The 12851-nt window shown below is 60.2% G+C and overlaps 2 protein-coding genes across 2 annotated transcripts in view; one reads left to right on the top strand and one right to left on the bottom strand.

The window, feature by feature from the left end:
• Window positions 1–4398, top strand: part of PTK2B (protein tyrosine kinase 2 beta) — a 33716-nt gene extending 29318 nt beyond the window's left edge. Inside the window, exons 26-31 of the mRNA XM_026067006.1 lie at window positions 1266–1301; window positions 1671–1698; window positions 2337–2383; window positions 2525–2668; window positions 3105–3185; window positions 3332–4398. Coding sequence (XP_025922791.1) covers window positions 1266–1301; window positions 1671–1698; window positions 2337–2383; window positions 2525–2668; window positions 3105–3185; window positions 3332–3547 — 552 coding nt within the window. The 3' untranslated portion in view covers window positions 3548–4398. The remainder of the gene's footprint in view (window positions 1–1265; window positions 1302–1670; window positions 1699–2336; window positions 2384–2524; window positions 2669–3104; window positions 3186–3331) is intronic.
• A 1819-nt stretch (window positions 4399–6217) lies between these two features.
• Window positions 6218–10352, bottom strand: CHRNA2 (cholinergic receptor nicotinic alpha 2 subunit). Its single transcript, XM_026066979.1, has 5 exons — window positions 10196–10352; window positions 8692–8736; window positions 8426–8535; window positions 6894–7977; window positions 6218–6343 (listed from the first exon to the last, which is right to left on the bottom strand). The coding sequence occupies exons 2-5, from the start codon at window positions 8719–8721 to the stop codon at window positions 6218–6220; spliced, it is 1350 nt and encodes a 449-aa protein (XP_025922764.1). The 5' UTR covers window positions 8722–8736; window positions 10196–10352.
• Window positions 10353–12851: the final 2499 nt, after the last annotated feature.

Below are 12851 nucleotides of genomic sequence, written 5' to 3'. Positions count from 1 at the left end.
TCATGAAGGCAGTGGGATAAGCCCCAGATTTAGCCCCCAAGGTGCGATGCAAAACGTCCCTGCTTATAACAGGGCCTTCGGTGAATTTTTCCTGTGCTTTTACAGCATGTGTTTTTCATTTACTGCAGTCATTTAGGTCATTTTTCACGGCTGGAAAACCCATTTTTCTCTGAGAAGAACAGCTTCTGGAGTAACCAAAATGCTTGCACCTCTTTATTTTCCACACTCTGTTAAAAATTTCACAGAGATGCTATGGGAAATGATTATTTTGAAACTTGGGGAATTTTTAAATACTTGCAATCTCATTTTAATGAGCTTTTGTAACACTTCTTAAATAAGGAATTGAGATAGCTAATGGGTGACTAATGCATCAGCTTTTAGTGAGACAGGCTTGGAAGGGAGGGAAAAAAAAAGTCTTTTATTAGATCAACTGACATAGCTGGAAAGAAAAAGCCCAACTTTCACCACCTCCCAGGTCTGGGGGATGAAGCTAGCTTTAAGGTGATGAGCAGCTGGAGGCAATTGCTTGAATTAAGCTTAATTATCATGAGCAGCAGYTGAAGGTGGCTGGTGGCCCTGGAGCAGGAGAGCAGATGGGGATTGATGGGCTGGGATGGAGCTGGGGAGCTTTTTCCTTATGGAGCAGTGACAGACTGTAAAGCCTGAACCTCTGCCGCATCCCTGGACCCAGCAGAGCTAAGAAAATGGGTTCCCACAATATATTTTCCATCCCAGAGACTGGTCCTGACAGATCAGTGGTGGTTTTTCCTGGCCCCYGACAGGCAGTGCAAGAGGGGGCTGGTGCTTCTTTTCCTCTTCCGAAGGGGGGTAATTGAGGAAGTTGTGCCGGGGAGGGGGAGCAGGGCAGGGAGCAGCTCCGTGCGGGTCAGCCCCCGCGTTTCCCTCTGGTTTCCGTGCCTTCCTGTCGCTGCGGATGCACAGCGACGCCTGTTGCAGCCTGGCAACCAAAATCCACGTGAAACGGAGGGGAGGGGGAAGCCAAAATCACCGCCTAGCAGTGTGGAAACCGGCTAGGAAAAGGGATTTGCTCAAAGCAGCCCTGCGCAAGGCCCGCTGCCGTTTCTCCCACTGGGAGAGCGTTTCCCGGGAAGCCTGGAGGCACCTCCCCAGCCCTGCTCACCTCCCTCTAAAACCAGGATGGAGCCCAGACTCCGGTGGGATCCCCCGCGAGCCCTGTACCACCAACGGCCCCGTGGCTTCCCCTTGATTTTGGTGCCTCTCACAAGGCTCTTTCCCCTTTGCAGGACCCGACGGTGTTCATGAACAACAACATTCCTCCGGTGAGTGGTGCCAAGCCTGGAGAAACAGAGCCGTGGGGTATTTGTGGTGGTGGTGGGTGCACGAGGGTCCTTCTGCTGGGGACATCTGGAGATGTTGGCTTGCTTTGGTACGGACGGGCGATAGATAATTACAGGTTTCAGTGGCGCTGCGCAGTCCTCGTTGTCCCTTCTTCTCCTTGCCCTAGGATACACTAGGGTGGAAACTGCGTTCAGCTGTGCGGAGAAGTGCAGACACCTGGGCTGAGCCTGTTGGGATCATCCCTCAGCCCAGGGTTGCTTGTGTCTGAGCTCCCCAGCATGCGCCCTTCAGTATTTCATTGGGAAAAAGTTTGTGCCTCTTATCTGCTGCTGTATTTCTTTCCTCTGCAGCTGCTCCCGGAGAAGGAGACGGATTACAGTGAGTGCCTACTGCTGCCCCTCCCGTCCGCTGCTGCGTGGGGAGCGCAGGGCTACCTACAGCCCGATCCGGGCAGCTCCCGCCGCGCTCTGCACGCGGCACGGCCCTGGCACCAGCGATGGGGCCGGGCCGCAGCACCCGCTGCAAGCGGGGTCCCCCGTGCTGAGCTGCTACCTGCCCGGGGGCTGCGTCCCTCGTGGCTACGATATCCTCTGCATCYGTAATCCCGTGGATTGTAGGAAGTAGCTCTGTGTGCCCTGGGCATCCYGGGGCAGAGGGAGGCTGTGGCATTGCCCTGCCCGGCCTGGATTTGGGGGTATGAGGGGATCTGATCCAGGTGCAGGGAGCCCTGCGGGTCACCTGCTCCGTGTGGGAGCTGAGCCCAGGGCACGGCCCCTTTTCCCTGCCTGTTGGGGGCTGGATGGGAGGCAGCACGCAGAGGGGCTGGTCTCTCCTGGGAAATGCCCACGTTGCCCCGTGATGGGCCCAGTTTCAGGGTGTCTGGCTGCAGTGGGGGAATGCTGCTGCGGGGTGGCGCGGCGCGTGGCGCAGCTCCCGAGGGGGGGTCTTCAGCACGCTCGTGTGTCCTGAGGACCCGCCAGAGTGACCCTCCTTCCTTTCCCTTACTGACGGCATAGCGGAGTTCACGGGACCACCCCAGAAGCCTCCGAGACTTGGGGCACAGGTAAGGCCTCCCCAGACCGTGACACCACAGTCCCAGTCCTTCTGGATGCCCCGGAGTGTGCAGAGACTGTCCGGGGCTGCCCACGGCTGCCGGTCTTTCCCTCCGGCTGTCTGATCCCATTATATCCCCATTCCCTGGCAGTCCATCCACCCGGCCCCCACCGCCAACCTGGACCGCACGGATGACATGGTGTACAGCAACGTCATGGACCTGGTGCGGTCTGTGCTGCAGCTCAAGAACGAGATCAGCCTCCTGCCCCCGGAGGGGTACATCCTCGTGGTGAAGGTAGACAGGGAGGGGAGAGGGCAACACCAGGGCTTCCTCGGGGGAACAGGAGAGGGAGTCACAGACACGTCTGCTGAGTGGCTCCCACCGAGCATCCTTCTCTGGAAGGTCTTACACATACAGAAGGGAGCATTTTCCAGCAATCCCRGCTCCTCCATTGGGTCCTTGAGTCAATGATGGGAGTGTTTCCRGCATGCTCTGCTTCTCCATGGGTCCTTGAGTCAATGGGGGAAGGTGTTTCCCATCGTGTCGCCTCCCCAACGGGATCCTTCAGGCAATGGTGGAAGCATTTCCCAGGGTGCCCCATTCCCCAATGGGGCTGCTGAGCCTGCAGCATGGACTGCTCCCGTGCACCGCTTCCCACCGTGCCGTGCCGGGAGAACCTGGGAGCACACCTATGCCCGGAGCCATCCTAACCCTGCTGCCCTCCTTGCAGAACGTGGGSCTGTCCCTCCGCAAGCTGATCGGCAGCGTCGACGAGATCCTGCCGGTGCTGCCCGCGGCCTCGCGCACCGAGGTAGGGCCCGTGCCGTGCCCTGCGGGGCCACGGAGGCGGGAGAGTGGGGAGAGTTTCCCAGCCTTGGAGCAGGGATGGGTCTGGCATGGGTTAGGGTGCTAGCGGAGATGGTACCTCCGCGTTTAACCCCTGCGTGTCACGGACAGATCGAGGGGACCCAGAAGCTGCTGAACAAGGACTTGGCCGACCTCATCAACAAGATGCGCTTGGCCCAGCAGAACGCCGTCACCTCGCTGAGCGAGGAGTGCAAGCGGCAGATGCTCACGGCCTCCCACACGCTGGCYGTGGACGCCAAGAACCTCCTCGACGCTGTGGACCAAGCCAAGGTCCAGGCCAACCTGGTGAAGCTCTGCTTGGAGTGAGAGGAGGGGCAGAGAGAGGGAAGGAGAAGGGATGGGGAAGGAGAGAGCGCACGCTCCCGTCAGCAGAGACGGGAGGAGAGTGTTGCAGAAGACCTGGCTTTTGTGTATCTCTCGTGGCCTCACCATCCTGCCCTTCCTGTCCCCCCCATCCTCCTGCAGCCGCTCGTGTCTTTAATATCGCCTTGTCGGTCTTCCGAAGAAGGGAGGTATCTGGCGACTTGTCCCTTGAAAGGGCTGGGGTGGCCCTGGTCCTCCTCGAGGGAGGGCAGAGATCCCTCTGGCTTCGCGGGCGCCCTTCTCCCCRGCTGTGGGGGGGGGATCCACGCGTCCGTTCCCCGGCCCCTCCGAGGCCGGCCGTGGGCGGCGTGTCGTGCTGGCGGCCTGGACCCTGCTCCTTGCTCTTTTCACTTGGGGAGCCGTCGGGAACGGCGGCCGGGGGAGCTGGCTTCCCGGGAGCCCTGCGCGGCCGCCGGCTGCTCCTGCAGGACGGTGTGCGGCTCCCCGGAGTTGTTCGGAGCGGCTGCCGGTGACCTGCGGAGGGACTGTTTGCATTTCCTTGTACATTGTATAGAAGAGATTATTTAATGACAGTGCGTGGATCCACGCGCCTCGCTGGGAGCGGTTCTCGCGCCCTTCCCTGGAGCGCGGGAGGGACGGGACCCTGCCGACCGCAGCCTTCGGTCACACAAACCGCCCGTGAGAACGGTATATCTCTCCGAGCTGCTCCGTGTAAGCGACAACAGCAAAGAAATCTCTGTTCGGTTTGTGCTCGAGTTGGAAATTGTACGGTTCGGGCTTTTCCCCAGCATCTTCCCACAACGCTGTTTACTCTGGCTGAGATAAAACCATGCACAAAGTCCAGCGGTGCCTTTCCTTTCCTGGTCCTGTTGTGCCACAGGGGTACATCTCCAGGCCCCCATCTCCTTCTTAAAAACCCGGGAAGGACCATGCTGCTCAGACCACCGAGCTGCCTGGCCTAGGGCCCTGCTTCCCACGGTGAAACGGTCTGTCTGCATTCAGCAGCCCTTAGCAAACTTCTCAGCTGTGACCCCTTGGGCCAAGGCCAACCTCTAGCATCCCCGACACCCCGCGGCGAGGCTTTCCCTCGCTTCCCGACCCCTTGYGCCACCTCCTCTGGGTCTGTCCCCTCCAGCCGCCTTAGGTGCATGTGGCACAGAGGTGCTGGGTCTGCTGGGGCCCCATTTCACCCCAATTGACCCCGTAATCCCTATGTTCTCCCCCTGTTCCTCCTCCAGGGCTCACTACTGAAAATACCGGGGGGGGGGGGTGGGCGCTGGCCTAATCCAGGAATAAGCAGCCCTTTGCAGCCCATACCAAATCCGAAGTTATCCTTGCTGGAGGACTCTTCGCACACGTGCCCACCCAGGTCTGTACAGCCTCGAGGCCTGTGTGTACTGCGTCAGAGAGGAGCGTACATATATCCACGCACTTCTGCGCAAACACACATCCAGCCAGCCAGGCCTGGGCGCTTGCTCCCTCATGCATCCCTTTTCTCAGCCCCGTGTGCACGATCTTCTGAGCCAGCCTGCATGCGCTGAAGGATGCATGAAAGGCTGTAGCACCCTTGGGATGATAAGAGCTCTCAGCATCACCATTTATTCCAGCCCAGTTTACTCCTGGGTGCTTTTTCCTGAAACCCCCAGGCTGCATCCAGCGCTGCGATTCCTGGTTCGGTCTACTGGAGCAGAAAACACAGCAGCAGMAACCTGGTGTCTCTCGGGGTGCTGAAGAAGAGACTAGATCCTTTGCAAGGCTTGGTCTTCCAGGGAACCTTGAAGCTAGAAATTTAAAGCTGGACTGTAGTTGTCAGAGCGAGGCAGTGCTGGATCTACAGCCTGAGGCGGGCAGGGGGTGGAGGAAAGCAGCCTGGTGATCTTTGCTGTGGGCCAGAGAAGGCCACTTGCCCGGGCTTTACCAAGCCACCCACCTTTCCGATTCAATGAGCAGATGCCTTTGCCCGTTCCTGACAGCTATTCCTCCACTGTGTGGCCCATCGGATGCCTGATCTGGCTCTGTGCATGGCCACGCTCGGTCCCGAGCATGCCGTAGTCAAGGTGCATCCCGCAGAGGCTGTGATGTCCCAGGTGCACATCTTCTCGCCCAGCACTTTGGAGCCACAACCAGACACAGCTCGGGGGGTTAAGGTAGGACTTGCAGCAGCGCGAGGAAGCAGCATCTCCCCTAGACACCTCCGGCCGGTGCTCGGGCTCAGAGGGGCTGCAGTGCGCCTTCCTCGGAGCACTGCGTTCCCCRCCAGGCTGGCACGGCCGGGCTGGAGCGCATCCAGCCGGAGGCAGCGACAGCCCTGGTCAGCCGCTGACGTGCACGGCCGTCCCCCCCCCACCAGCATCCCAATGGGGCCAGGTCACCCCCCCACGACAGAGTTCTTGCTTCACCCCCCCTGCAGCCAGCTCCAACTGCATCTCCCACCGTGGTCCCAGCTGCACCCCGAGCGCGCGGATGCCGCTGCCAGGGAAAGGCATGCTCTGGCTGGACGGGACTGCGGCGTGCGCTCGAGGGCAGACGCCAAACTCATCGGAGTGTCCTTGCTGCTGGAGGGAGCCGGTGCCCATGCACAACGTCCACTGTGGCAGGAGGACATGCGTGTCACCCCCCCGACCCCATCGCGGCCCCTGCCCGGCTGCGCCCCTAGATCATCCCTGCCAGGTAGGGCGGGAGGAAGAGCCCCACGGTCCCCAGCAAGCAGACGATGATGAACATCCAGAGGAAGATGCGGTCTATCACCATGGCCACGTACTTCCAGTCCTCCTTCACCTGCCGAGCAGAGAGGGGCCATGAGTGTGGCTGTATCTGGCTGTGGGGAGAGGACACTGCCTGCACTTGCGAGGATGCTCTCGGGCCAAGGAGACGACCTGGCTCTCCTCTGTCCTGCCACTTGCCTTGGCTGCCCGCAGCAGGATGGGGAAATACCTGTGCTGAGTCTTGGGGAAACCCTTGGAGCACCAGGGCTGGGGAGGAACCTCTCTGGAGAGGCTGGGCAGAAGCCTGGGGCAATGCAAACCCCACTGAAGGTCTCCTGAAACCACCTGGCTGAAAATAGGCATGCAGACCACTGAGCTGGGTCTAGGCAGGCTGGTCTGGTCTATCCCTGGTCTCTGAGGGCAGGATAGGTGTGGGCTGGCTGGGGCCTTCAAACATCTCTGAGCCGAGCCTGGGCAAAGCAGTGCTCCACTGCAAAGCGATGGAGCATCCCACCAGCCATCCTATCGTGTCCCCATGGCAGACAAGCACCAGCAGCTGCCCTCTGGCAGCACCGGGGTGGGGACCCTCTGGCCACCCCCAGCCCATAGGGGTACCCACTCACCGAGAAGTCAGCGTCTTCTGCTCGCAGATGGTCAGCGATGTACTGCACCCCTTCCAAGGCCTTCAGGATGCTGGGGGACAGCAGCAGCCCCTGGTCCGAACCCGCATCGTCACCCTTGGAGGGCACCCTCGGGCCCCCCGATGCCTTCCTGAATTGGCGTCCACAAACGTAGCGGCACTGGGTGCCCTGGCTGTGGGAGCTCGCCTGGGGCACGCGGCTGGGGTACGTCTTCTCCTCCTCCTCTTCCTCCTCCTCCTCCTCCTCCTCCTCCTCTTCCTCCCACTTGTCATCCACGTCGGTTTCCAGCCAGCACCGGGAGCTGCTGAGCCTTGTCCCCGGCAGGTCGTACTGCCCCGCGGCCCCATCGCTGGGAGGCAGCACAGGAGGCCGCTTCATGAAGAGCCACCGAGGGATGAAGTCCAGGAAGAAGCTGCGCACCCAGCGGGGCATCTTGTGGGTGCTGGGGGAGCGGTGGTGGACGTTGAGGACGAAGACGGTGATGATGATGGAGAGCGTGACGAAGATCATGGTGAAGAGGAGGTACTCTCCGATCAGAGGAATGACCAGGGAGGTGGAAGGGATGATTTCCGTGATGAGCAGCAGGAACACGGTGAGGGACAGCAGGACAGAGATGCAGAGCGTGATCTTCTCTCCACAGTCGGAGGGCAGGTAGAAGACCAGCACGGTCAAGCAGGAGATAAGCAGGCAGGGTATGATGAGATTGATGGTGTAGAACAGTGGGAGGCGGCGGATGATGAAGCAGAAGGTGATGTCAGGGTAGATCTCAGTGCAGCAGTCATATTTCTTGGAGTTGTAGGTGCCGATGGCGTTGATGATGGCCCACTCGCCGCTCTCCCAGTAGTCCTTGAGGTCCACGTGGTGCTCCATGTTCTCCAGGTCGATCTTAGCCTTGTCGTAGGTCCAGGAGCCAAATTTCATCTTACAGTTCTGCTGGTCAAAGGGGAAGAAGGTGACGTCGATGCTGCAGGAGCTCTTGTAGATGGCGGGCGGCACCCACTTCACCTTCCCGTTGGAGAAGAGGTGGGCCTTCGTCATGTGGGTCACGGCAAACTCCCCATCGGCGCTGCATGGGGCAGAGACACGTGAAGATCAGAGGAGGCAGGAAGGCACAGAACCTGCTAAGGTGGGCGAAGCCAGCACAGAGAGCCCTGGCCATGCCTCGCTCTGTGGGGTGAAGCGATGCCCTAGAGTTTCCCCTGGGAAATAGGGGCAGGAGTTCCCCGCCTGGCTGAGCACTCAGGAAAATCAGCTCTCRGTGCTGATATTAGCCTTGATTTGACGCTGTGGCCCTATCGTGCATCCTTGCATAATGCCATGTCCCCCCCCCCCTCCAGGCATCATCTAGAATATGGAGACAGGCAGGAGTGTGAGCACCAACCGTACCCTTGCTGACCCAGACTGGTTTGCACCCGTGCCAAAAGGGGTGGGATRGGGAGCAAGGGATCTGAGGGGCTGGAAGGGGATGGGGAAGGCTGGCCCCACGGCCGCCCCTTCTCGGCAGCACCACTCACTTGTTGTAGAGCACGATGTCGGGGATCCAGATCATCTCGGAGGGCACGCGGATGGAAGTGACGTTATCAAAGTCTGCTGGGTTCCAGCGCAGCTTGTAGTCACTCCACTCCTGGAGGGACACGAGGAGGGAGGGAAGGGCATCAGGCTGCCACGGGGTCTGGCGAGGACCAGCACAACCCTCCTCCTCCTCTTCAGAGTTCCTCTGCCCCAAATGCCCTCCCAGACATGCTCCTGCCCCGGCCCTGCAGAGGGAATCAGCTCCTACCTGCTTCAGCCAGACGTTTGTGGTCATCATTTGGTTCTTCTCATCCTGCGGTGGGAAAGAGAGAGCGCATGAGAGGAGAAGGATGGAGAGAGCCTGAGGGCTTGTCCCATCACCTCATTAGCCCCCAAAGAGTTGCTTTCACCCAGCCAGTTCGTGCAGCTGAGCTGCTCCTCCTCTGCCCTCCACCTCCATCCACCTCTGGGGTTCAGCTGCTGGAAGACACTGGTACCGGTATGAGTTGAAGGACAGACTGTATTTCCCTGGGAATATCTGCTCACTAGATGGCAGCAAGAAATAGCATATTGTGGCGCAGGGCTCTGAGTTGCGCCATGGGCGTGGTGAAGCATGGCTGAACGGACAAATGCACAGTGCCATGGATTATGGAAGGATATATGGGAGGAAAGAGCGAGGGGATGGATGGATGGATGGACAGGCACAGGGATAGCCCCAGGGGTAGGTGGTTGGGTGGGTGGGTAAAGATGGAACAGGGGTGGAGAGCTGTGCGGTTTTTCTTTGATGCTCTCGCAGCCATCGGGGGCAAGGAAARATTTGGGATGCTCCAGGAGGGTCCCCATGAAACCACCATTGCCCCCTGCACCCCGATGCCTCCCGAGGTGTCTGCCCGGTGCCAGTCCCCAGGGCTGCCTGTGCCCCTGCAGGGGGTAGGTGCCCTCTGAGGCGGATTTAGCCTGGGCCAGGGCAGGTGGAAGGAGCTGAGCCCGGGGAAGGACCCCTTGGAGGGAAGGTACCCAGCCCAGCGGGAGGCAGGATGGACAGCTAGGCACCGCTGGAGGTGGCAGGGTGGATGCTGCTGCCTGAAGGCAACCTTGAAGGAATGTCCCCAAGACTGGCAGGCGGAGGGGCAGAAGCCCAGGTGGAAGCTGCCCTGAAGCATCTCCTTCCGAGCGAACCCCTGCGGGAGAGCCGGGCAGGCCAGAGCACATGTCAGCTGCTGCAGTACAGGCTTCTGCCTCGTGGGGGAATGACTCATGACCTGAACTCACCAAGCAGCTTCATCCGTGGGCCTGGCCGGGCATCCGGTGCCATCTGAGAAGCCCTCAGGCATCTTCAGATATCTGCACAGGGCTCGCAGATGCACCGCAGGACCTAGGAGACACCGGTGCCCTCCGAGTGCAGCGGCAAACGGGGCTCTCTGGGGCATCTCAGGTGGCTCCGGACACCCCTGTGTGCCTTTCTGCCGGCTGCGAGGGATGCCCAGGCACCCGGCTTGGGCAGGCACCGACGCTGTGTACAACTGCAGGCAGCGAACAAGACTTGCCTGATGTCTCCTGAACCCCGTCCCTGGGTTTTCCTTCCTGTGACCCTAAAAGCCCTCATCCTGGACTTGGACACCTAAAAGCACTCAAAGATGCCATGTTCTCAAGAAGGTGGGAGAAGGGACATCCTTCCTGACCCCCAAAGCAGGAGCCCTGGATGGGACACGAGAGCTGCTGCAGYGGCAGGGGGCTGGTGGGGGGGACCCAGCGCCCAGCCGGATACGCACCACGTCGATCAGCTGTGCGATGGACAGCCCGAACTTGACGATGACGACGTCGGAGGTGTTGGGCACCGGCCGTGACCACCGGTTGTAGCCAGCGAAGAGGTACTTGAAGAGGCGCTCCTCGGCGTGGCTGTGGGTCTGCTCCTGCGTGCAGGTGGCTGCGGAGAGACGGGGACGGATCGGGGCTAGGGCTGGGGGCAGAGCTCACCCCGCATCCCTGCCACAACCCTGAGGTTAAAACGGGGGGGGGGGGCACGGCTCCACCGGAGTGGGTGGGAAACAGGAACAGCACAAGACCCGGGAAACCCCAGAGCAGATCCCACTGGAAGCGTCACCCTCCGTTTTCCGGGGCAGCCCAACCCAAGTGCAGTGTTTCAATGCAGGGCAAGGACTCAGGACGCCTGGGTCCCTCTGCCCCTCTTTGCCTCGGGCTCAGGGTGACTTTGGACAAGCCCCTCTCCTCTTCACCGTGGCATGCGGGGACGTTAAACCCCACCGCGTGGTGGGCAGAGAGAAATTAGCCCCTGCAAGGCTGCTTGCCCCAGTGCTACTGCTGGAGAGCTGAGGACTGTGCAAGGCTAACCCTGGCACGAACCTCGGTGAGGAAATCCCAGTTTAAGATGCCTGAAGACCCTTCCACAGCCCCTCTGCCTGCTGCTACTGGTGCTAACTGGTTCAGTTTCACAAGCCGGAGGCCCATAGTTGACCCAGTCCTTGAGACCACTGCAGTCCTCCTAGAGCCCGTCTCCCAGCTGGGCTGGATGCCAAATGGGGAAGGAGTGAAGTGCTCTTTGCTCTGGGTAGAAAGAGCTGGCATTGGTCTACAGCGCTGCCAGCTCGCCCACGTGTCTGCGTGGCACTGCTCGGGTGTCCTTGCTCGCTGCCAAGCTCCATAAATTTCTCCCGGCGAAGAAGCACTTTGCACGGTGAAGGGCGGCCAAAGAGAAATTGCCAGAGTGGCTCTGCCCTGAGACCGGATGGGTGTAGGACCCCGTAGCCAGAACGTGCCCTGCACCAGAGCGGAAGAAGCAAGATGCCCAGCTCCTGGGAGTCCTTGTATTGATGGGAGGTGGAAGAAAAATCCTGCTAACTTGCATAGGATGGAGCTGGGGTCCCAGACCTGTGTCCATTAGGGTGTCTTTGCAGTGCTGTTTACCCAGAGCCCCGTTTTGGAGCAGAGCCCCGTCACGACCCTCATCTTGACCCCATGCCAGAAGGTGCATGGTGGAAGGTACCACACCAGTGTGGTGGCCAGGACGGGGAGACTGCACGGGGGGAAACCAGGAGAGAACGGGTTTTCCGTGTGCATGCACTGCAGCCTCCTCAGCTTCCCCTCCTCTCCCCCTAGATTTGCCCCCGGGGCTGCAATAGCCGCATGGAAACCCACGGGAAGGTAGGGCTCAGGGAAGGAAATTTGGATACCGCAGGAAATGCGGGAGCAACCCTTACCAGCCTGGAAGGTGATGAAGCACCACGCGACGAGGGACGGAAGCGCCCAGGAGCACCGCTCCATGCTGCCTGGGACCGATGGCTTTGTACCTCACGCCGTTACCCGGAGTCGGTCTTCCCCATGCCCCAATTCCCTGGAGCGGCTCCTTCCACTGGAACGGGGGTCTGGAGTGAGCAGCCAGCAGCACCGAGGGAGGAGAGGAGGCCGGCGGCGAACGGCAGCACGGGCAACTCTCCAATGGGGCGTCCAGCGTTTCCCTGCCCACTAATGAGCCCTGGGGCCGGATGAGCCGTGGACGGAGCTGGACGTGTGCTAGGAGAGCCCAGTCCCCGCAGAGCCTTAACACATGCACACCCAGGGCTGGGGCTGGCGCTCAGGGCCAGTCCGCACCCAAAATTTCATTGCTGATCCTGCAAAGAGAGAAGCGAGCGACACCGTGAGACGCCAAGTCAGACGGACCATGCAGCGGACCATGCAGAGGGACCGTGGAGGAGCACAAAGCCGGAGAAGGGCAGGACCGTGCGACCTCCCCAGTATTGGGCTTGTGGCCCCAGGGTCTCGTCTTCGCTGCTGACACGAGGCTGGGGTGCAGGGAAGGTGCAGGGAAGGTGCAGGGAGCTGCAATTTCTTTCACGGCCTCTCACACCTGCCGGGTCTATCAAGCCAAGCTGAAAAATTACGGTGAGCAAAACAGCTCCCTTGGGCAATGTCAGAGGTGCAAACTGCAACTTTCTGCAGGTTCCTGCAGCGATAACTGGAACGGCTTTGGAGAGGGGGAAAAGATCCCACTGGAGCCCCCTCCTCCCGATACCCATCCTGCGGCCGTCCCCGGCGAGAGCCGCTTCCAGCTGCCAGCAGGATTTCTATTCGACCTCGGCTGCTGCCTGGTGGCCTGGATCATTGCAATGCCGTGATCAAGGGAAAATATCCCATTTCTCAAACGCAACTCAGGGAGGCAGGGTGCTAATTTGGGGAGCTCCTGTCCCGGATGGGCAGCCAGCCCTCGGTGAGATAGAGTGATGGAGATGCCTCCGTTTTTGCTGGATCTCAGCTCGACGTGGGATAAGCGTTAAAAGGCAGAGCCTCCATCCCCGGTGGCAATAATACCTTAACGGTCCCAAAGCCAGGAAAGAAAGGAGAAAAGGTGCCTTTTACAGCATGCAGGCTCTGCAGGGACGTTAGAGGAATCTCACGCTATGCTTTAATGCA

The sequence above is a fragment of the Apteryx rowi genome, unplaced genomic scaffold (assembly GCF_003343035.1).
Source record: "Apteryx rowi isolate R43461 unplaced genomic scaffold, aptRow1 scaffold_251, whole genome shotgun sequence".
NCBI classification, from domain to species: Eukaryota; Metazoa; Chordata; class Aves; order Apterygiformes; family Apterygidae; genus Apteryx; species Apteryx rowi.
The sequence above is the reverse complement of the archived record's forward strand: the minus strand, read 5'-3'. Positions and strand labels throughout refer to the sequence as shown.

Coding starts and splice junctions, on each gene's coding strand:
- CHRNA2 (XM_026066979.1), bottom strand. CDS start 8,721: ATGATGACCACAAACGTCTGGCTGAAGCAG. Junction 8,536..8,691: donor CAAACGTCTGGCTGAAGCAG/GTAGGAGCTGAT, acceptor GTGTCCCTCCAG/GAGTGGAGTGACTACAAGCT. Junction 7,978..8,425: donor GACATCGTGCTCTACAACAA/GTGAGTGGTGCT, acceptor TGCCCCATGCAG/CGCCGATGGGGAGTTTGCCG.